This window comes from Mustela putorius, unplaced genomic scaffold (genome assembly GCF_011764305.1).
Source record: "Mustela putorius furo isolate JIRA1106 unplaced genomic scaffold, ASM1176430v1.1 tig00537293_pilon_pilon_pilon, whole genome shotgun sequence".
NCBI classification, from domain to species: domain Eukaryota; kingdom Metazoa; phylum Chordata; class Mammalia; order Carnivora; family Mustelidae; genus Mustela; species Mustela putorius.
The window spans coordinates 1-24,524 of NW_025422431.1; the positions used below are offsets into that span (position 1 = coordinate 1).

General features: G+C 41.4%; 2 protein-coding genes across 4 annotated transcripts; one reads left to right on the forward strand and one right to left on the reverse strand.

Moving 5' to 3' along the window:
- Window positions 1–5,088: 5,088 nt before the first annotated feature.
- On the reverse strand, window positions 5,089–21,356 carry YPEL5 (yippee like 5). 3 transcript variants are annotated; one of them, XM_004777461.3, is made up of 5 exons: window positions 21,236–21,341; window positions 19,792–19,977; window positions 19,117–19,163; window positions 8,619–8,783; window positions 5,089–7,023 (listed from the first exon to the last, which is right to left on the reverse strand). In XM_004777461.3, the coding sequence occupies exons 4-5, from the start codon at window positions 8,757–8,759 to the stop codon at window positions 6,799–6,801; spliced, it is 366 nt and encodes a 121-aa protein (XP_004777518.1). In that variant the 5' UTR covers window positions 8,760–8,783; window positions 19,117–19,163; window positions 19,792–19,977; window positions 21,236–21,341; the 3' UTR covers window positions 5,089–6,798. The 3 variants fall into 3 exon arrangements, with proteins under 3 accessions (XP_004777518.1, XP_004777517.1, XP_004777516.1); XM_004777460.3 differs by lacking the exon at window positions 19,117–19,163; XM_004777459.3 differs by lacking the exons at window positions 19,117–19,163; window positions 19,792–19,977 and having other exon boundaries at window positions 21,236–21,356.
- Window positions 19,286–24,524, forward strand: LOC106004187 (translation initiation factor IF-2-like). Its single transcript, XM_045073877.1, has 6 exons — window positions 19,286–19,295; window positions 19,723–19,866; window positions 20,168–20,481; window positions 20,594–22,236; window positions 23,163–23,305; window positions 24,099–24,524. Exons 1-4 carry the CDS (start codon window positions 19,286–19,288, stop codon window positions 21,248–21,250), a joined length of 1,125 nt encoding a protein of 374 aa, XP_044929812.1. The 3' UTR covers window positions 21,251–22,236; window positions 23,163–23,305; window positions 24,099–24,524.

Here is a 24,524-nt window from a genome sequence, read left to right on the forward strand (position 1 = left end):
ACAGATGAAGCTTGTTTCAGAATGGGAGGTTAATCCAATTTCAGAATCCATCGCACTTACGGAGATGATTTCTGTTATTTTCATTTACTCTGGAAGTTTCCGTTCATTCCAACTTAGGAATGAATCAGTTAATGGAAGAAGAAAGGCACTTCACGAGCTTCTGCGCCCGTGTTGGATACCTGTCGTCTCCCACAGCAGGGATACATTCAGTATGGATAAAGTAGCTTGGAGCATTTTTACCGGGTTTCATAATGTCCTTCATCTGGCTGCCGGGAAGTGGGCGCCAGGTGTCCTCGACTGTTAGCTTATTGTCTTACAGGGAATAGGCGCTCAAGCATTAGCCAATGGATGCATGAATGTGCAGACACTTTCTAGCACCTGGAGGCGATGTGAAGTAACTCACTGAATCTCACTCAATTTATAGGAATGTATATTATTTTTAGAATACCGTATGGCTTGTAAAGAAATTTCACACACATTCTCCATAGATTATTTTCCATATTTTAAAGTTGAGGAAACAAGGCTTCAGGAAGTTAACTAACGGCAAAGTCACACTGTGGCCGTCAGCTTTCTAGGACTCTGGTTACCCTTTTCAAAACAAAAGCTAATATTAAAAAATAGCTATTGAAAAACTTGCTTAAAGCTGTGGAAGCTGAAGCTTTAGATACTAAAACACAAGCAGAAAAGAAATCACTTATCACAAAAACTGGAAACAATACCATCTTTCTAATCTTTGTAGTTTCCAAGCATGTTCTACATCTGATTTCCTTTGGCCCTCACAAAATTCTCCCCCGTTGGAGTAAAATCCTCTCTCATCAGGTGAGCCCATTCTAAAAGACTGCCCCCTCCCCGCCATCCCATGATCTTTCCAGAAGACAGGTTCAGACTGAGAGGAACTGAACTTGCATACTCGTGCCATCTACTGGTGCTTTTCTGGTAGCGTGAGTTCCAGCAGATGTTCTATTAAAAAAACATTTTCTGCAGTGTAAACTTCAGCCGGGTCACTCAGATCGTTTTACTCATTATCCGTCAAGTCCTTGAAAACACTCAACCGTTGAGACTCACTGTCTAAGGAGCCTGCTTTAAAACAGGACCTAGGATTTACTCAGGAAAGGGTTTGAAAAGCTTCAGATTCCTGCCCACAGTTGACAGGTTTTGGAAATGGCTCTGCAAACCTTCCAATTGGCTTGGAAGCTGGGGGAAGGGAGATGGCTAAGAGGGAACACATAGAATCTTCATGTGGTCAGGGTAAGGCCTCCACTTTGCCAGGTGTTTTCTAGAAGGGCTTATAGTTAGAGCGGGTTGGCTGAGAAGGTAGTGTGGCCAGGTGCTGACCACTCACTCCATGGGACCTCAAAAGCTGGTGGAGGTGAAATTCTGGGAACAGCTGAAGCCACCGCCCCCTCCTTGCCCCGCCCCAGACCCAGGGGCACATCACGTGGGGTCTCCCAACTGCACCAGTCCCTAAAACCTCTGGCCAATCCTTGGGAACATAAATACCTCCTTTCCCAAAGTTGGGCTTTGCTCTGGGGATGTTTTTAAATGATTAGATGGAATTGGTTTTTGCACTTTGCTTTAAATCCAGGAACAAGAGATGACTTGTTCATCGCTAGGGCACAGAGGAGGATTAAAATGAGATGACTTGGTATATAAAACCATTTTTCTCATAATCTTAGGACTCTTAAAAATTGGACTAACCTCATTAGAGCACTAGTGTGAAATAGGCTAAGCCTAACACCGGAGAAAGAAAATTAGGTTTGAAAAGGTCAATACCTGTTAGTGAAAAAAAATTTTTTTTAAAGATTTTATTCATTAGAGAGAGAGAGAGAGAGAGAGAGTGAGTGAGCAGGGGGAGAGGCAGCAGGAGAGGGAGAAGCAGGCTCCCCACTGAGCAAGGAGCCCAACATGCGGACTCAATCCCAGGATCCCAGGATTATGACCGGAGGCAAAGGTGATAGTTTAACCATCTGAGCCACCCAGGTGCCCCACTGTTAGTGAAAATTCTTGCAGGATTCTCCAAAATTACACTGTCTGGCCAGGGGGGAAAATGGAGGCTTTTTTATTTCTTTATTTACCTTATCACTGAGGTTGTATTCACTGAACCTTTTACCTTTGCTTCCTTTTGTTCCATGGTAGGAGAAAAATAGGAGCTTTGACAGTTTTTGAAAGCAAAGTAAAATGTTGTAGCAGATTATGAAATGTTCCTTATGGTAAAAGGTAAAGATGGTAACATTTGATAAACAGCAGATTTTTAGCCCTAATTTGTTAAAAAGGCGTATCAAGACCAGGAAGAATTTAAAGAACTTTGAGAGCATTCTGGCCATTCATTAGAGTAAAATTAGAGTAAATTCTGAAGGATTGTGAAGGTTTATGGGGAAAAGAAGTATAGATACATTTATATAATTCACAGGTTTTTAGGCCATGTATTTCACTATGTTTTAACGAGAATCATTTAAGATAAGACTTCTTTTATGATTCATACTTGAGAAAACAAAGGTTAACAGGTTAAGTCACACACTTCCCTAAGCCATATAGTAAATCACACTCCATACTGAAGACAGGACTTTCAAGTCTAGTGACTTTTCTAGAAGCTTTCCACCAAGAGAATTTCCCCCTCCTTTAAAAAAGTGTATCTTAGAAAAAAAGTTTAACTGTTGTACTTACTCATTTTTAAGGATCACTATTTTTAAGCAAATGGCAATCATATTAATCCTTTTCTTGTTCATGCTTCTCTTTTGGCCTCTTTTTGAGAAACACCTGTTTGTATAGGTGGTAACATACCAGAAATAATACATTGCAGTAGCCCCCTCCCCCTTACCCACAAGGAATACATCCAATGCCCCAGTTAATGCCTGAAACTGTGGATAATACCAAACCTTATACATACTGTTTTTTCCTATAAAGCTTTTTTTTTAATTTTAAAAAGATGTTATTTAACAGAGAGCACAAGCAGGGGGAGTGGCAGATGGAGAGGGAGTAGCAGGCTCCCTGATCAGCAGCGAGCCCAGTGTGAGGCTCATCATGACCTGAGCCGAAGGCAACCGCTTAACTGACTGAGCCACCCAGATGCCCCTAAAGTTTATAAATTAGGCACAGTTAGAGATTAATAATTAAATATAACAATTCTAAGATACCGTAATGAAAGCAACGTGAATATGGTTTCTCTCAAAATATACCGTTCTCACCCTTCCTCTTCTTGTAATGATGTGCGATGGTAAAATGCCAACATGACCAGAGAAAGGGAGGTGGATGACGTAGGCGTTGTGACGTAGGGCAGGCTAGTCCTGACCTCTGACTTTGTCAGGAGCTCACCTGCTTCCTGACCGGGGTTGACCGCAGGTGACTGAAACCACAGAAACGGACACCATGGATAAGGGGAGACTACTGTATTGAGTTTGAATAACTCTTTGAAGAGTGACGGTCATGAATTTGCAGATGAGTTATGTTTGCAATTGGGTAAAAAAATATGGGTTTCTTGGCTCCACCTCAGAGGCCAATCCAGTATTGGCGCAGGCATAATTCACTATTTAATAAGCCTCCCGGGTGGTCAGATTACAGATGTTAAAAGCCTAAATATGTAGAGTGTTGTTCAGCACCTTAAAGGTGCTTTCGAATATATATTTTATGCCATAATATATAAAAGTTTCAATGTGCTAAGTCTCACTATTCTAAAATAAAGAAGCCATACAATTCATACTCAATTTTAGATGGATATGCATCCTAAAGTTTCCTTTTAGTTCTACTTTATTTCTAGAATAATTTTCATACCAGTGCAAAGTGCTAGCCTAACGGGAGTTTTTCAGTTTAATCTTGCTTTACTCCCAATTCACACCTTCCTTGCCTAGGTTTTATATGGCTCCTGGTGGGAAGCTGGTGTTAAAAACAGGCATGCAATAGTGGATGTCTATTTAAACTGAGGTATTTTTATAACTGGTATGGAACTATCATAAACAGGTCTCTGATTTTTTTTTTTTTTTCAACTGGTGGTTTCGCAATACAGCTGGATCCAAACTATCTGTCGACTGATTTTGGCCTGGGGCTGGGGCCACCACAGTCCTGAAGCATCCCCAAAGACTTTTATGAATAGATGAACTTAGAAAACAGATATGCCACTATTTTTCTCCTCCAATCCAAAAGTAGCCACTTACAAGGGTAACTTAAATTGTTACAGTAATTATTAACAAATGCTTAACCCCCAAAATACTGACTTTAGGTTCTCCTTAAATAAAAGCACTCACTATTTAAAATTAAAACAACTTAAGGCCGCTGTCTTCTAAAATGAAGAGGAAGGGTTCTGAAGTCTTCAAAGATTAAAGCTTATTAACCTATACACCCCACAGCAACCCAGTCATCATGGTTATCCTCTCCCCTGTATTTGGTCAACCTTTTCATCCCCAAGCAAAATCATTCACGTTAGTGCTTTCCCAGCTCCAGTGAACAGTGTATTTGCTTCCTATGAAAAATCCAATCTGGGCACCTGGGTGGCTCAGTGGGTTAGAGCCTCTGCCTTCCGCTCAGGTCATGATCTCAGGGTCCTGGGATTGAGCCCCATATCGGGCTCTCTGCTCAGCAGGGCGCCTGCGTCCTCCTCCCTCTCTCTGCCTGCCTCTCTGCCTGCTTGATCTGTGATCTCTGTCAAATGAATAAATAAAATCTTTGAGGAAAAAAAAAAAAGAAAAAGAAAAATCCAATCTGACTGCATCATCCATGTTGCTTTTTCTTTATGTTTTGTTTTGCATATGTTAAGTTTTTAAAAAGAAGGCACAGAGGACCTCATTGTTCATTGTGGTACCTGCCAGTCACCAGGTTTACCTAATGATAGGACATTCTTTTGTTCCTATGTACTAAACTGTAGTTTGTCAGTGTCTGAGGTAAAATCATCAAACAGAAGCTAATAGTGGTGAATTCTGTATCTCCTGGTGTAGATTAGGTTAAGTTAACTAAGCCAGAATGGCACCTTATCACTAACTAAAGAAAGCCATAGCTACTCAAAGGTATGACGAATATATTCACGTTGAAAACTAAGACAAGATGATTAAAACTAAGTTAAAACTAAGGATCAGTGGGAAATAAGTAGTATTGCACCAATGCAAGACAAAATATACTTTATTGTGACAGCAAATGCACATAGTGCTGCAGATACGGCATGCTACCAGGGATCTGACAAATAATCAAAGGCCAGTATGGAAATGAATGGGAATGAAAGCTGTTTCTTAAAGCTTGAAGTTTTATTCCATGGTGAAGGAAAGATCATTTGTGTCCACTTATCTCAAATGCAATATTATACACCTACTTAATCAGAGACCTATGCCTCTAACCAAGAGCTGGAAGGCAAAGAGAAACTTAATCTTAACTGTACTTAGAAGTCACTTCCAATATCAATGACAGAAAGATTTTGCTAGTTGAGGCAAACATCCTTTCCAGACAAAGACCTAGAGACTGAGCACTCAAACATCCATTCATACATTTAAATAATTAGCCAATTTTAATGTCATTTATTCCACCAGAAACAAGTATTAGAATATCTAGAAATAGTTTGGAAAACGAAACATTTATATTTTAATACTTCACAATGCTGTAAGTTTGGGGCTAAAATAACACCCTGAGGCAAATCTGATCCCTGAAGGGACCAAGTACAGTTTTAACTTCAATAGCTGAATTTCTGAGGGAAGATCTGAGAAAATAATGCTAATGACAGATCTAGTCCTTTGATGAAACTATTAGGTTCTACAGACTTGTCAAAATCAACACAAAACTGAGGAGAGGCTGAAAACATTCTGCAAAGCCTTATTTTTAGATAGGCTCCTTCATTTTCCCCCTCTTCTAAAACAGATGCAGATGAAATGCTTTCTGCATGAACGCACACCGACATTCTGTTCAACTCTTTTCTAAATGCAGTACTACGGGTTTAAAACAGTATGCTTTAATTTAAACAAAGTCATCTTTTCTACACAATTTAGCTTGAGAGCAGAAAAGAAACACTACCATGAAAATTACTTATCAATTACTCCACTCTTCTTTTAGAAGGTGTTTTTAAAAGCAACACAGGACCCAAAACATCCAACTATTACTTTATTTATATTACTATGCTTAAGTTACATGGAAAAGACAACCAAGCAGTTCTGCCCCATTTCAGGAAAAGTTTCCAATCAACACCAATTATGTGGTGACAAATAACTAGGAATGGTGATATCTTTGGGTCAAGACTGACAAGGAAGGATGGGCTCTGGGGCTACGGTTCATCTCCAACAAGAATATGGCACAGTGGCCAGCACAAGCCATACTAACACTGAACCTTTAGCGCTGGTCACAAATTCGGATCTCTTCCCTGAAGCTAGCAAATCAGTTGAAATAACTGGGTTTAAAAAAACATTTTTTTAAATGAAGCCCAAATAAGTTTAAAAACCATGCTCTTGACACATTTTCCTTTCAAAATTTACATAAAACACACTTTTTCACTCTAATAGCCCAGATTTTTTTCCCCTCACATAGCCCATCACATAGCTGCAGACAGACTATTCTGCCTCAAGATGTAAACACAGGGAAAAAAAAAAAATTAACGGCATCTGCATAATATTCTCTCTACACACTGATGCTGGATGGAAAACTGAAAATTTAAAAAAAAAAAAAAAAAAAAGGAAGAAAGAAAGAAAGAAAGGAAAGTTCCATCTTAGATTCTCGCAACCTCTTGTTCCGCAGTTCATGAATCCGACCTGATGCTAAGGTGACAGTGTATGTAAGTAGATTTTTGTTTTCAGTGAAGGAGACCTGGGAAAAGATGGAGTGATCTCTTTTTCTTCAAGAGTTATCAGACGGTACGTGCTCCTCGAAGCCCTCACTCTCTCGTACTAGGGCGCGCTCCAGGATCACGCGGCCTTCCTTATAGCGCTGGCTGTCTTCAGTGGCAAACTCGTAGATCCATCCCAGTTTGCTATTGCAGTTCTTGCAGCTCACATCTCGAACCATGTGGCGGCCCGTGAGCATGACCCGGTCTTGGACTTCACTGTACTGCAGGTTAACTACCTAAGAAACACGAGAAGACAAAATTGCCAAGCCCTGTGAGTCATCTGCCAAAAAAGTACATGTTCCTTTGGCTGGTGCAGGAAGAGCAACTTCAGAAAAGCAAACCACAGCGGTTACTTTAGTCAAACCTACAAGACCCTTCCCAAGGGCTATTTTTAGAAGTTGCTAGGAAAGGCAAAAATCTGAAAAACTACACTGGCCATCTAATGCGATCCTGCATCACTGTGCCATGTACTAGTCCAAGCTACACTATTCACATATCCTGTAGTTCCACTGCTGTGGCAGTGAAGAGTCCCTCCACCCAGAGCCATAAAATGTTGGTCGGGGTCCAACTGTGAATGTTCACCATTCAATGAGGAGTCCCAACAAGGCTACAATGAAGAGAACCTAGTAATCTAGTACAAAACGGGCATTCCAGAACAACAACAACAAAAGTTTGCCGAATTTGTTTCTGGAAATACATTTTATAGGCAAACCGACTGGGACACATTAGGCCTACTACACTGTGATACACAGTTTTCAAATGGGTTCAAATCATCTGTGAAGAATGTCCAATGACTGTGAACATCCAGCAATCCTCTATGCTTTACTTTTCTGTAAAGGGCCAGATAGTAAGTACTTCTGGCTTTGAGGGCTATATGATCTTTGTTTTAACTATTTAGTTCTGCTGTTATAGCACAAAAGCAGCCACAGGCAATACATGAATGATTGAGCATGCTGTGCTTTATTAAACTTCATTTACAACACCAGGCAGCAGGCCTGCCAAAGCATACCAACTCCTAGTCTACATCTAAAGAAAGATCAAGAGATGTACACTAACAATTCTTTGGGAGAAAAGCTTATTTCTAAATGGAACAGAGGGATGTCCACTGGGAAAGTTTAGCTGACCGTTTAAGATTTAGATTCTCACAAACTCTGGACTAGATGAAATGCTTTCTGCATGAACGCACACCGACATTCTGTTATGGACTAGTTCTGTCCCTTACCAGAAAAGATTCGGAAATTCAACTCTGCTAGAACACATTAGACTCCAGGAGGCAGAATCACACTGACCAATTTTAAAGCAAGCCAGAAATTAGAGAAGCAGACAGACTAGTCATTAATTTGTAAATCAGTTAACACTCTTCCTGTTGGCATGCAATAAGACACAACATAATCAGGATCACCAGTGAGCATAAATTAGAGCAAGGGAAGTTGGTTAGATGATCTTTTTCACTTGCACTGTCAAACTTGAAAGCTTAACACGCCATCTCCCTATAAGGATAAATCAGTGACATGGGTATAGGGGCGCTTCTAGCCCTTCTTCCAGTCTGTGAAGTCACTACTGAATTCTTACACTGAATGTTTCATGAAGCAATGGAGACTGCCCTTCTTATTGTAACACAGTCTTCAAAACTTCCACCATAAAAAATCACTTTCTAGTAATGCCTTCCTGAGGTCCAAAGGACAAGCTAGGGGCACTCTTTTCTGCATGCAGATTACAGACCTCATGAGGACTCTTTCTGGTATCTTTAAGCTCTGAGGGATGTTCTGGTACTGCTGTCAAATATACCCACTGAACTCACTTAGGAAATGAAACTGTTTTTCCCACCAACCTTATTAAAAAGAAACGCTCTGCCAGTGGCGCCTGTGAACCGAGTAGAGATGAGTTCTGAGCGGTTGGTCAGGATTGTGTCGCAGTTTGCACAAGAAAACAGACGGGTACCACCGATATGATCAAGGAAAATTCTGCCCATTTTTATAGCTGAAGTTCTAAAAACCTAGGAGCAAATGGAAAAGAACAAGGATACATTAGGATTAAAAAAAAAAAAGTTGTTGGTACCTACTTGGTAGGGGTCACAGAGAACCGTGAGTATGTGTGTGTGTGTGTGTGTGTGAGAGATCTCTGCTTTGTAATACTCAGTATGGGAAATAGCTGACTCTGTACTGAAGGATCCAAGGTTCATGCACTGGGCAAATAAACAGGCGTACCAAGCTAAGAACTCTTCAGAAGCAGTGAGCCAAGGGAGCAAACATGTTTAGACAAGGCCAGAACAATATCACTTCTCTTTTGGTTGGTATGACAAACATAGGAAGAAAAGTGGAGTATCAGAAACTGAATAATGAGAAAGCACAGTCAGCGATGTGAGAAAAAAGACTTAGCCAAGTGGTAAGTGCACATTCTGAGCATATGTAATTTGGGAAAAGACTTGTGGAGTATATGTGGGTGATCACAAGAGTAGAAAACGGAGCAATCAGAAAATGAGAAGAGGGTGGTCTCAGTTAAGAACACAGGGCAGCTCTGGTCGTCAGGCATGTCAGCAACCACGTAGGGGCGATGGCACGGACATCGGTGAGTCAAGAGTCTGTGGGAGCACTGTACTGCATGCTTATTTGAAAATCGTCTCAACAATTCTATGAGGTTATCACCCCCCATTTCATCAATTATCCAAGGTTATTAACTGATCAAAGGTCACACAGCTTTCAAATACAGAAGATCATGACTGGAATGCAGTTCACCCAACCGAAAGTCAGAATTCTTCTATTACCCTGGTGTAAGGCTAGGAAAACACGCACAGTAAAGAAGGGAAAGATAAACCATTGTTACATAACTTATATTGAATAAAACCACACTGATTCAATAAATCACAGAAGTGCTGAAGCACCGAAACAAGCTTTGAAACTAGATTCTGACAGAAGGATAATCACATTTCATTTATTCTCTCTTTTTTTTTTTTAAGATTTTATTTATTTATTTGACAGACAGAGATCACAAGTAGGCAGAGAGGCAGGCAGAGAGAGAGAGAGAGAGAGAGGGAAGCAGGCTTCCTGCGGAGCAGGGAGCCCGATGCGGGGCTCGATCCCAGGACCCTGAGATCATGACCCGAGCCGAAGGCAGCAGCCCAAACCACTGAGCCACCCAGGCTCCCCACACTTCATTTATTTTCAAAAGTTAGAGCTGGGACGCCTGGGTGGCTCAGTTGGTTAAGCAGCTGCCTTTGGCTCAGGTCATGATCCCAGCGTCCTGGGATCGAGTCCCACATCGGGCTCCTTGCTCCGCAGGGAGCCTGCTTCTCCCTCTGACTCTGCCTTCCACTCTGTCTGCCTGTGCTCGCTTTCACTCACGCTCTCTCTCTGACAAATAAATAAATAAAATCTTAAAAAAAAAAAAAAAAAGTTAGAGCTAATATGTGCAACTCCTTGAAATCATAGCAATTAATCCCCTTAAGCACTATTTTTTAAAGACATAGTCAAGAATGTACTACGGCTCTCATTAAAAAAAGAATTTATTCCTGGTATAGTTTTCAGCTCCTATGTTTTAAATATTTATATCACCTATCTTTGAAATGGCATGCAGAGCTGATACAGCTGCCACTATGAAAACAAAGCCCACAATCTATGTTTGTAATAAGAATCCACTGTCGTTTTAAATTTGGGGAAATTTCATTATAAGTTAAAGAGAAAATTCCATCATTCCTTTTTATCTGTGAACTTCCTTAGTTATTAGGTAGTCCTAATGTCATCAAAGAAGTCATTATCCCAAAGATTATGACTTCCATTAAACATTTTGATATAGAAGTTAATAAGAATGAGAAACAAATGCTAAATACAATTATAATGTGTGGCTAGTGAAAGGAAAACCACTCATTCACAAACATGTCAATGAAAAAACCCGGGGGGAAAACAAGACTTAAGAAACAGTATTTAGCTTTTTGATTACATTTCTGCAAAATGACAACAGAAGTTACTATTATTTCACAGCCTTTAAAAGGATAGCACTGCTTTTTTCAGATGCTTAAGAACACAGTATTTGTTACATAAGGGTCAGAGGTTGCAAATTTTAGGCCTAAGGGGTGAACTCATTTGGTGGCATAGGGATACAAGAGTGAACAAAATAAATAACCCTTCCCCTAGGAAACACCTGTGGACATGTTTCATTTGGCCCAGTCTTTTATTAATAAATAACACCTGGGCCACCATTAAACACGAGAGATTTCATTCAAGAGCCTGTTGTTGTTATTATTAACAATGGGGAGATCTGGCCCACATGGCACGTGTTCTCCTGTGGCAACAATGACTGGAGATGAGTGATAGCTGCCACTCCCCCAAGGTCATTGGGTCTGCCCAGTCACACTTTGCATCACATAATTACTTCCCCTGTTAAGACATCTGGGTTTAGGACTTCATCTAAGCACAGCACAGAACTACTTGTGAGCAGGTGATCTGGGTCATGTTTTTTACAGCTGCTCAACTACAGAAAAGTAATCAACGGCAAGGTTTTAGCCTCACCTCTTAAGACACAGTCCTCAGACTTTGTAGCTCTCTGAAAACCAGTATCATGCAGCGATTAGTCTCCTGCTTGGGCTTCTGGGACACATTACTTTAAAGCCAATTTTCCTTCAAACTTTGTTTTTAAAGATTTTATTTATTTATTTGACGGAGAAATAACAAGCAGGCGGAGAGAGGGGGAAGCAGGCTCCCTGCTGAGCAGAGAGCCCATTGGGGGGCTTGATCCCAGGACCCTGAGATCATGACCTCAGCCGAAGGTAGAGGCCTAACCCACTGAGCCACCCAGGCGCCCTTTCCTTCAAACTTTTAAATATAATATTCATATTTTAAGTTCTTTCAACCATAATGCAGTAATAACTAGATGTTTTTGAATTGGCCATGGCAGGCTGCTGTGGAAAATGTACTGGACTTCAAAATGAACTTTCCCTGTACCCTCTGCCTACATCACTCTATCTTTGACTCAAAATTACCATATACTGTGACCATTTGCTACTGGGTACAGGCAAGTTCTTTATTCTTTATTCCTAAAATGTGGTAAAGAGATTTAATATGCTTTCTCTTCCTTGCTTCAAATTCAGTCTATTTTTTATTTTTACCCAAGTATTTTTACTGCATTCAATTACATGATTCATTACCAAGACCAAAAATATCTGTGCAGAATCATTATTCCTAGTTGTGATTTCCATTTATAGAGTACTATATAAGAATATAAAACTGTAAAATTAGTTATTCGCCAAAAAAGATAGGCTAGAATGCCATGAAATTTAGCAAAAGCAAGCAAAACAGCCCTTTTTGTCAAAGATCTGGTCCTAAGGAAGTAGTAAAACCTCTACAGGGTCATCAGCTTCTAGGTGTTAAGCCTTAGTTTTGCAGGGCTAGAATCTCAACTTATTGACTCACACTATCCAAATTCTCAAGAGGCTGATAATCAATCTCCTTAGTATTTAAGGATTAAAGTCATTAAAAAACCAAGACATAGTGCCTGAATGAGGGTCCTTTTTACCTGGAGGATATACTGAATTCTGATTTGGACTTTTTAATGTCTACACTGTATGGGACACACTACTTCACATACCACATTTGATCTTGACAGTTTTTAATGGTCACCCTACTTTTGCAGAAGAAGAAATAAAGTCTATGTGACTTCCTGACACTGGCCACACTGGGCCTGAGGGAAACCTTGCTCCAGTTGTTCTTTTCCCCTCTCCTCATTCTCTAGTGACCAGAGGGCTGCCAGATTCACTGTCCTTCTCCCTCAGGTTTACCTTTACCCTTCCTGCCTGCATGCTGATCTCTCCTATATTCTCTTTCTTGGTTGGTGGCCAGTTCGAAAGACACACTCTCCTAAACCAGTATACCCTGGCAACCTGTCACAGAAACTGCAAAATCAACAAAACTTCCTAAACCACTTTTGGAGGTATTTGTATTTCCTCCTTCCCCATCGGTGTCTTATTTCAAATTCTCATCCCTTCTAGATAAACCTCTTGAGGCCAGGGATTGTGTATTATTAAATGCAACACACATTCACAGGTACCCCAACATTTGTGCTAAATTTGATAGCACTACAAAAGTAAGGTCAAACGCATGTGCTTTAGCCATCTCTATCTTTTTTTAGAGAAAGGGTGAAAGAGAATGAGTGGAAAAGGGCAGAGAAGAGAGATTCCCAAGCAAGCTCCATGCCTAGCACCGAGATGACTTGGTGCTTGACCTCACCACCCTGAGATCACACCTGAGCCCAAACCGACTGAGCTATCCAGTTGCCCCACCATCTCTTTCTAAGAGCTCCTACAGACCACTCTTCTACAAACTTTGAAACTTTTTTCTGACAGAATAGAACATAGCTAATTATTTTAACAAAAAAGTCCCCAGATTCTTATTATTTTTAGATTTATTTATTTGACAGAGAGAGAGAGATATCAAAAGAAGGCAGAGAGGCAGGCAGAGAGAGAGGGGGAAGCAGGATCCCTGCTGAGCAGAGAGCCAGATGCGGGGCTTGATCCTAGGACCCTGAGATCATGACCTGAGCCTAAGGCAGAGGCTTAACCCACCAAGCCGCCCAGGTGCCCCTGGGGAATTTAAAGAAATAATTTACATACCATAAAATTTAGCAACTGTAAGTATACAACTGAATGATCTGTAGATGTGTAAGGTTATATAAGGTTATATCATGTTATATCACCAGAACCCAGCACTAGAATATTTCTATCACCTCCCCCAAATTCCCAAAACCCTCTGCAGTCCCAGGCAACCAGTGATCTATTTTCTATTTTTTGGTTTTTATATCCAAAATATTCTCCCGATACGCTAAGTCCCTTGCTTAGACTTAGAAGAGTTCCAAATCTCTTCAGCCACATATTTTAAAAACACCTTAAAATTGAGCTGCTTTTATAGATGACTACTATTCTCTGTGTTGAGTCTAGGGGTACCTCACTGTGTCTCTAAGTAATAAAACACAAGCTTTGGTATTTGTTGGTGTCAAAGTTTATGACCAAAGCTAGGGCAAAACTCTCATAACTAAAGCTTTAATATGCTTTCTTCCTTTTTAACATCTCAAGCAAAAAAACAGTAATAACCTTAATTTTAATAAGTACTATTTCCCAGTTAGTTTTATAAATGAGATCTCTTTGGTACTAGCTTTTCTTACTTCCAGGTTACGAAAATCCTTAAAAGCTTGAAATAAGTATCAAATATGGTTGTTCATTAGAAATCTATTATCGGTTTATCTGAAATTAATGGAAACTGAAGGTACAAGTTCAAAATATAAGTGAAATTCAAAGATAATTTAAAGATCACATTTTAGTAATTATTTCAGTTTCCTTCCCCTTCAACAGTACATTTAGCTACGTAGAATTTTCTCTTTCTATTTTACTAGGAGACCCTGGTGAAACAATCACATTTTTGAACCTCTATGTTTTTACAGAATTTTTTAAAAATTTACAGAATTTACAGAATCTGTAAGAGAAAAAATTTTTTCTTTTTGCTTTGAAAAATCCATGAAATAAAATGTCTCCAGGAATGTATCAGAGTTGACCCCTGAACAATGTGGGGGGTGGTCAAGGGGGTGGTGGTTAGGGATGTTAACTACCCCATACCTTGCAGAGTGGAAAATCTGCATATAACCACGAACTTCCCAAAAACTTAATAGGCTATTGCGGACCCAAAGCCTTACTGACAAACATTAAGTGTCAAATAACAACTTTTGTATGTTGAATGCATTATATAGTCTTACAATAAACCTAGAACAGAAAACATTAAGAAAAGGAGGAAATAATACATCTATACAGTACTGTATTAAAAAAAATCCACGTGTAAGCAGACTCACAATTTAACCCTCTGTCCAAACTATTTCAAAAATTAGACAATATGGACTAAAACAATTTTCTGGTTTGAGTCCAAGTCAATAAAACAACTTTCTAAAAATGGCTATTTTTAGTTGAGATTTAAGGGTTTTGGGTTTTTTTTTTTTTTAAAGCAGTTTTAGGTTCACAGCAAAAAAACCCTCAAGACTTCTCTCTTTAAGAAATCTACGAAAGGCAGGTTTTATATGGATATTAAGTTTTTGGTTCCTTTGGGTAAATACCAAGGAGTACAATTACTGGATCACAAGCTATGTTTACTTTTTTAACAAACCATTACGTCTTCCAAACTGGCTGTACCATTTTACATTCTCACCAGTAAGGAACGAAAGTTCCTGTTACTCTATACATCCTCTTCAGCATTTGGTTTTGTCAGTGTTCAGTATGTTGGCCATTTCAATTGGTGTGTGTATCGTGGTATGCCACTGTTGTTTTAATTTGCATTTCCCTATTGGCATATATGATGGAACATCTTTTCATATACTATTTATTCATTTTTAAAAACAGGTTTTCTTTTTTTTTTTTTTAAGATTTTTATTTATTTGACAGAGAGATCACAAGTAGGCAGAGAGGCAGGCTAGAGAGAGGGGGAAACAGGCTCCATGCTGAGCAGAGAGCCCAATGTAGGGCTCGATTCCAGGACCCTGAGATCATGACCTGAGGTGAAGGCTGAGGCTTAACCCACTGAGCCACCCAGGTGCCCCACTGTTGAGTTTTTAGTAAGAGTTCTTTGTATATACTGGATAAAACCTTTATCCAATGTCTTTGCAAATCTTTTCTCCCAGCTTGTGGCTTATCTTCTTGCTCTCTTGATGTCTTTTGCACAGAAGTTTTTAATTTTAATAAAGTCTAACTTATCAACTATTTCTTACATGACTCATGCTTTTGGCATTATATTCAGAAAGTCACTGCCATACACAATGCCAACTAGATTTTCTTCTATCTTCTAGGAGATAATTTTTGCATTTTACATGTAGGTCAGTGACTAATTTTGAGTTAATTTTTGTGAATGAGGTATAAGGTCTGTGTCTTGATTTTTTCCCCCTCATGTAGAGATCCAGTTGTTTTAGTACTGGCTTACTGAAAATACTATCTTTGCTCCACTGTGTTGCCTTTGCCCCTGTCAAGTATCAGCTCATGATATTTATGTGGATCTGTTTCTGGGCTATTCTGTTCCATTGATCTATCTGTCTATTCTCTGGTCAATACCATACGGTCTTGATTACTGTACCTTTACATTAAGTCTTAAAGTCAGGTAGTGTCAGTCTTCTGACTATTCTTCTTCAGTATGGTATAGGCTATTCTTTCACCTCTATAGAAACTTCAGAATCAGTCTGTTGATATTCACTAAGTAACTTGTTGGGATTCTGACTTGGATTCAGTGCAATACCAAGTTAGGAAGAACTGATTATCTTGAAAACAGTGAGTCTTCCTATCCATGAACATGTAGTCTCTCCATTTATTTCATTCTTGATTGCATTCATCAGAGTTTTAAATTTTTCCTCATTTAGATCTTATAACATTTTGTTAGATTTATACCTAGGTATTTCAGTTTTGGGGATGCTAAATGCTATTGTTTTTCATTTCAAATTCTACTTGTTCATAAGTAATATATATGCATATATATACACATTATCACACACATACACACATAGAATCAATGACAAATACGGTATCCTGTTCTTTCTTTGGTTCACTGCTGCATACTCTCCTTAAAAGCAGGGGTCAGCCAACTAAGGCCTGTGGGTAAAATTCAGCTCACCATCTGTTTTTGTATGGCCCACAAAGAATGTTTTTATGCTTTTAAAGGTAGGAAAAAAAAAATCAAAAGATTATTCTGTGATATGTGAGAACTACATGAAATTCAAATTTCAGTGTCCATAAATAAAGTTTTATTGGGACACAGCCACACTCATCTGTTTATATTGGACAGTTCTCTCACTGCCATAGAGTCTGAATAGTTGTGGCTGAAATCTTATGGCTTGTAAAATTCACAATATTCAGTATTTGGCTCCTGATAAAGTATGCTGACCCCTTAAAAATGCTTTCAGATGGCAAAAGGGCTTTTCATTTAGAAAGCAGTCTTTCTCAGTAAAAACATAAACTTACTTTGCACTCAGATTTAAGGATCAACAGGAATATTGGGCAGGATCAATCTAATCCTGCTCCTTTTCTTCACAGATTTTCCTAGCTAAAATGTTTAACTTTTTATAATTAGATCAGCTCTAAGAAGATTACAAAATTAAGCAATATGTACCACTTAGCTGCTCCCTCCTTCTCTCCCCATCCTCAGGATCTAAACAGTGTGGCCCAGATATTTAATTTCTGGAATCAGACAGCCGGGGTTTAAATCTCAGCTCTGTCCCTTAAAAGCTGTGTAAACACTGGATAAGTTATCTTCTGCTTCTTCATCTTTAAAATGGAATATCAGTATCCATCTCTGAGTTGTGAGAATTCAATGCAGATAATACATTACGAGAATAGGCACAACACAAATATTAAAGGTAGATGCAGTAAAACTAGATTTCCTTCATCCACATTCCTCACCCCAACTTCCCCATTCTATTAAAGAGGAAGAAAATACAAAACAGAAAAAATATGAAACAAACAATTTACCAGCTTCACCTCCTGTTAATTACTGCAAAGTTAAGTGAAGAGGTGACAGAAATTACAAGCAGAAGGCAAGTTAGAAAACCTGAAGCATCTCAAATTCTCATTGTCAAGATTCCCTGTAATTAATAATCCAGTTGGGATCCAACCCTGGAAGGTAGATTTGGCCAAAGAAAGCATAACAATGCCCAGCCCTAAAAATACCAGGGAGAATAGTAGGTATTGATTTGCATCTCTAAGGATCCACTGATGAGAAAAACACCCATTCACAGACTTTTCCTCTGTAAAGTAATTATTTCCTCAGGGCATTTCCATGCCACAGAAGAGACAATACTGGGACTCTACCTATTGCTGGACAAATTAAGTGGGGTTTTTTCCAATGCCAGGAGGTGGTTGGCAAATGCAACCTACAAAGACTCTCCCCAGCGGGGAACTCAACGTGCAGAGGCCTAGTGCAGGCAGAGTTCAAGAAATGTGCCCTTCCAGAGGAGATTGTGTTTTGTGATGGTTCTTGTAAAATGAAAACATGCTGAAGCATGTTTATCTGTTTTTCAGTCTCTCCCCTCTTCAAGACAAAAGAAGGAACAAAACCTAAAGACTTTTTTTTTTTTTAAAAGATTCCACCCATTCATCCGACAGACAGAGATCACAAGCAGGCAGAGAGAGAGAGAGAGAGAGAGAAGCAGGCTTCCCGAGGGGCAGAGAGCCTGACGCGGGGCTCGATCCCAGGACCCCGAGACCATGACCTGAGCCAAAGGCAGCAGCCCAAACCACTGAGCCACCCAGGCGCCCCCCTAAAGACTTTTAATAGTGCTGGCTTGATTACTATAATTAACATTTAATGCTATTGTTCTCTCATCAACTATTTTCATAGGGACCTGTGAATCTTAGTAGATTCACATAGGGACTAAATCTTAGTAGAATTTCTAAATTCTACTCAAAACCTGCAAGGGAGAAAATAAATTGAGTTCAATCCATAAAACCAACTTACCAATTTTTGTACAAAATATTTACCAAGCCAAGGTTTCAGTGACAAGAGAAAGCTGTTTTCCTCTTGTTAATTCTCTTTGAATACCTGGCCAAGTTTCCTTTGCTGGGTCAAATGATGTTGTGGTTATGGAATCAGGTCTTCAATGGGCAATAACCTATATTTTTTTTTGTCCTTCGAATAATGCCTTTGTTGTTGTTGTTGAATGTTTTCCAGGTTTACTATATTTCTAGAATACTTACTGTTTAGTCATCACTAGAAAATAAGAGTAGTCCTATAACTCAGTGAGTCAGGTAAACAATCTGAGTTGGTAACCTCTCCCAAACAATCTGAGTTGGTAACCTCTCCTCTCCCATTGGCAAGACAAATTGGAGATCTCTCAATTGTTGTGATGCAATACCATGAGTCAGAAAAGCCTTATTGGGTGGACTGGAGTATAAATTAACTGTCTGGTTTCCTGATTCAGGTGTCAAGTAGCAAATTCACATCATACCTAAGGCTCAGTTCCACGGATTACCAGAGAAACAGATGATTTACACAGCCACTTAGCCTCTATAAAACCCAAAATGGTATTTTGGGCACAAATGTACTTAGAACTATCTTCACATCTCATGAATATATTCAGAACTAGCTTTTACATCTCATAAACATATTTAGGACTATGTTACCACCATGTTGGAGGGTAGTGTCTTAATTTAATTTTGTATCTTTTTAGACCTAATTTTGGCTTTATTTTCCTTCCCTTTTAATTGTTTCTAAATCTTGTTCTCTCTCCTGCCACTTAAGTAGAGCAAAAGGCAAATAAATAGGGAAAAGTCCTTGATGATCCAACCATATATTATTTTTAGAGGCCACATGTATGTTACTAACCTTTTTAGAAAAGGCGGTCTTCTAAAAATCCAATTTCCTTAGTTCCCCTGTATAGAATTAAATAATTTACTTTAACACATTTTATCATCTCCCTCTCCCATGGATAAGATGGTTGCTAGAGATAAACTTAAGAAGAAAGTCAACCAGTAGGCCTATAGTGGACACTGAGATGGGTGAAGGTATGATAAAGTTAGGGATCAGCCCTTTCCAAGGAGGTGTGCTTTACCTGGTGTTCTAGTACATACCCAGAAAGATAATGGGGTAAGTGGAAAAATACATTGTGTACCAAATTCCACAAGCTCCACCTTCTCACTGTTTGTAAATGCTCCAGGCCTGTTTTATGTTCTAGGTCTGTCTGCCCAAAAGCCACCCAAAGACTCACCCATTTTCTAGGTCTAACCAGTACCAATCCACCTAAGAATGATTCCCACCTCACTCTTACCCATTTTTTCCCCACTGCCCCATTTTTAAACTCCCGTGACACTCATTTCATAGTTTCCTAACACTGAAGTTGGTGCTGTTACTCAATTTCATTGGTCTAGGACTTTTTACTAAGCTACGGGCTTGTAGAGAAAAGTTCTTGGTAACTTCCTTCTTATCTAACAGTACAAATATGCAACGAAGTTTTAGAAAAAGAATCAACCGAAACACAGGAGATCTGGCAGAAATATTTACCCTGGGAACACTTCGTGTATTTTGGTTCGTCCGCGTTGGAACGCTGCTGCAACACTGTACACACGGCCACGCAAAGTGAGCTAGGATCCTATTACCCCCAGGGATTTCACCAGCAAGTCTAGTTTCCCAAAAACACAAGGTTAGCTAGCCTGAGGTTACTTCAGGTTTTCCATCTGTCAAGGAGACCTGGAATAAAAATGCTCACATTACCGACATGGCTCTGTAAACAGAAAAAGTTTAAAAATAAATGAGCTGTACGCCTTCGCAGACTCTCCCTTGAGGGGGGGGATTAATAGGTGTCAGGATTAAACCGATCTTTCGGTAGCAGTTCCGTTTTCCAACGCCCACTGTTCATAATACTCATTGTCTTACCTAGCTACCTCGAAGGAGGGTAGAATAAAGGGGCTCGGAGAGCACGCCCACCCTCCCACCCGTCGGGCGCGGCCCAGCGCGACCCGCACCCGCCCAGACCCGGCCGGCCGCCCGCGGCCCCAGCTGGCCCCAGCTGATTGCAGGCACGTGACGCCGCGGGCCAATCGGGAGGGGCACGGCGGAGCGCGCCGCGGCCTCCTCCCGCACCACAAACACCGGCCGGAAACAGCTGAGCGGGCGGCGACGCAGGGTCCGGTTCTGGCCGCCGCGGCCCGGGGACGCCCGTCTGACAGTCGCACCCCGCCCTCCGCCAGGCCAGTGAGGCCCCACGCTCGCTTCTGGGGCCCGCCTGCGAGCTACACGGCAGGGTGGCAGACATTCCCCCGGCAGGGCAGACACAAAGCCAAGGCGGTCCCCGGCCCCTGACTAGTGCCAGGCGGCCAGGACGGAGGCCCTCTTCAAAGAGGGGCCACGCCGCGGCGTAATCACTGCCCTAAAGCTCGGAGCCAAGTTCGGACTTCACTCCGGGGCTGCCGAGGAGCAGGCCTCCGGGACGACTGCGGTGGCGCGGAACCCCGGCGCGCCCCCGACACTGCGGCGGGGACGCGGCCCGTGGGGGCGGGGCAGTCGTGGCGGGGGGGGGGGGGGGGGAGTTGGGAGATCGCCGGCCAAACTGCCCGCGGAAGGGCCTCCCAAGCGGCGCCGGGGGTACTGGCCGGGCGGGAGGCTGCGGCGGGAGGGCGCGGCCGCCAAGCTCAGGGGTCGCGGCTGTTGCGGTCGCTCCGGTCGCCCCGGCTGCGCGGCGGAGGCGGGCCGACGGCGGCCGCCGCGCCTGGGCCTCACAAAGAGGAAACAGTCCAGCCCGTCAGCCCGCAGCCCCGGCACTGGGACCCGCCCAGAGGGGTCAAGGGCGACGGCGCTGGGCCCCCGGGGGGAGCCTAGTGAGGAAGAGGCACTTCCTGCCTGGGTCCCCCGCCCCGGGCCGATCCCGGAGTGTTTCGAAGCCGTCGGCCCGGAAGGCTCCTCATCCCCCATCGGGCTCCTAGTCCAGCCCCCCTCCCACCGCACTCACCCCGAGCGGCTGTGAGATCCGCGGCCGCAAGCGGCTCCTCGCTCCTCAGCTGGGATGAAGCCCCTCGGCCACCCGAGTCTCCAGGTTTAGTCAGGCCCTGGCCTTGGCCCCGCCTCTCCCTGGTTGGGCCTCAACGTCAATCACTCGGCATAGCTCCACCCCTCGAGCAGTCGGCTCTCCCGGTTGGCCCAGAACGCCCTTCATTCCTAGGCCCCGCCCTCATGCCCGGCATCCTGCCCCTTCCGCTAGGCCCCGCCCCTTCCCTGGTTCACCCTCCCCCACTCCCTCACCCCTTCGCGTCTCTGCCCACCCCTCCCAGAAGCCGCAGACCCAGGGCTAGCTCCCGCAGTTCGCTCCGCCCCTGACTCTACTCCTCGTACTTGTACAGCCAATCAAAGAGGCTAACTCTGCCCCTTCTCCGGAGGCGGCCAATGTGGAGAGACTTCGGATCCACCTCCTTCCCAGCTGAGAGCACACAACACAGCATCCACGTGAGTCAGCTTCTTAAAGGAGAAGGCTCAGCCTTTCTAATTGCGGCAGCTGTAAGACATCGCGCGTCATCAGCGTCACCAGGTGGTGGCTAAGGCCTACCTTTTTGAGACCCAGTGATGACAAATGAAAACAACAGGCTGTTTTTCTAAGGCAAAGCAGGTGCCTTGATAGTTAACACCTTACCGTGTCGTTAATTTCTTTGAGATTGCTTACTTTTGTCATGCCTTAAAAAAGGCCACCTTTTGTTGACAAACCCCAAACCCTTTGAATCTCGGTGTATAGGAGATCCGGAAGAACATGGGAAAAGGCATTTTTCAAGTGTGCCCGAATGAATTTACAACTCGAGTTTTCTTTTGGTAGTGGAAATGATTATCAAGAGGATGAGAAAATTCCACATAGAGATTTCTACCTCTGAAAGTCCGATATTTGTTGAAGAAGGTAGCTGTTCCCCCTAACCCTCATCGACGCCTAAGATAGGTTTTGCGTCTCATCTTATTTGAGTTTCCCAGGTAATTACATTAATGATCTTTGCCAGAGTTTCGGGATGAAGCGTATTTGATTCTCAGTATTTCTCAGGCAATAAATAAATAAATTAAATTAAATTAAAATAAAATAAAAAGCACTAACTTTTGAGGTTCATCTGCAAGGTTTTTAAAGCCATCTTAGTGCCACAGAGGTTTTGAAGCAAACCCTAGCAATCTGACTTCTCATCAACCTCAAAAGCACCAGTATTTTCATGCAGTTCAAATAAAAACATGATCGTCAAAGGCAAATGTCTAGAGAAAAGGAAGTTTTGAACAATTTTTAGTTTTCATTGTTCTTTTGTTTTTACTTAGCTTTAATTATAAATGTAAAACATGTTCATTATAGAGAGGTCATACAGCCTTATTTTCATAACAAAACCTCTGCCCTGTGCTTAAAAGCTTCCTGTGCATCTTATTCCTGAGACAAATGTGTATAAAAGCATATTATGCCTCTTATTCTTTGACCTATTTTTTCACTCAATGTATTATAGCCATCCCTCCATAGCAAATGCAACTTTTATTGACAAATATATCTTTGTCTCCATCACAGTTTTCCATAGTATGACTTCACCATCTTTTATTATATTTTTTTCTACAGACCTACTTCAATCTTTTCCTATTAAATGTACTGCTGTAAGGAACACCTGTGTCATTGATAACCTATTAGTCAAGTATTTCTGAAAATAATAATTTGAAAAGCACATAGTGTCTAAACCCACAGAAATGAATTTTCCTCAAAGTGCGTACTCTTAAGTACCAGGTAAAACAATGGGGAAGATATTTATTTATTAAACAAATATATAGATAGTGCTAACTGTTCTAAGTGCTCTACAAATTAACAATTTATAACATTTAATTTTCATGAAAACTCTATAAGGTAGGTACTATTATCTATTATCCCCATTTTACAGATGAGTAAACTGAAGCACAGTGATTAACATGCCCAAGGTCACCCAGTAGAGTTATTATACTCTGTAATCGTAAACTTGGAAGAGAATGATGAAAAGGTTAATCTAGATGATGACGACGTGCAGAGTTAAAATCCAAATGTGAGGTAAGGAGGGTAGACAGGAATGGAATGGAAGGAACAGGTTTAACTTTAACAAAAATGGCTGCACGGGGGACTGATTGTTTATTGGTGCACTAAGAAGAATTTTCCCAGATAAGCCAGGGATCTTCTCCCAGGTGACTGATAGGTGATGAACTCCCATTACCAGGTATAGGGCAATTAGGAAGGTCAGTTTGGGGCGGAAGGCAATGGACCCTGCTGACGTGGCACACCCATTAGAAGTAAATAATATACAGTTGAAGGTACTGGAACAAGTATGGAAGAGAAAACACAAAAAGATAAAAAATGTGAAGAAGGTCTTGTTTGGCTTTGGTTACAGTTGTTTTATACCTTTTAGTTTAATTACATTTGGGATAAGTTAGCACTTTTTAATACTGAGAAGTTCCCACTAAGAACATGGTATGTATCCATCCATTTACACATTCTTTATGTCTTTCTGTACAGTTTCATGGTATGGCTACCTTCCTTTAGGTTGTTCATAGATCTTCTCAGAGTTATATTTCAGTATTAGATCTTTTCTGGAGGTATTACGGGCTGAATTGTGTGCCCCTACTCCCATTCATATGTTGAGGTCCTAACTCTCAGTATCTCAGAACGTGTCTATATTTTGAGTTCCAGCTTTTAAAGAGGTGATTAAGTTAAAATATGGTCATTAGAGTGGGCCCCAAAACAATCTGACTGGTGTCCTTGTAAAAGGAGAAGTTCAGCAAATCTGGCTGTGACATTGGTCACCAGGGTAGATTTGGCTGGCTATGGAGGAGTCCCCTTCTTCCCTTAGCCTCCACGTGCCTGTCCCTCCCTGAAGCTGCATGCTTGATGGAAGATGGAAGATGACCTTCCCTGAGAGAGAGAAGGACTGTTCTTCCGTCAAAGGTATACAAGTAGCTGCACTCTTTTGCTAGAACCCCCAAACAAGCTCTCAAAGTCCATTTGTAGGAGAATGTAGGGTAGTCAAGCTTCCAAGACTCCAGACTCATTGCAGTGAGGCACAGCACACGGAAGTTTGCCTTTCTTTAAAAAACGAGAGAGATTGCTACATAAAAGGGGACACCAGGGGTGTGTAAAAATAGAAAAGACCATGTGAGGACGCAGAAGGCCACCTGCAAGCCAAGGAGTGAGACCTTGGTAGAAAACCAATCTGCTGACACCTTGAACTTGGACTTCTAGCCTCCAGAACTATGAGAAATAAATTTCTGTTGTGTAA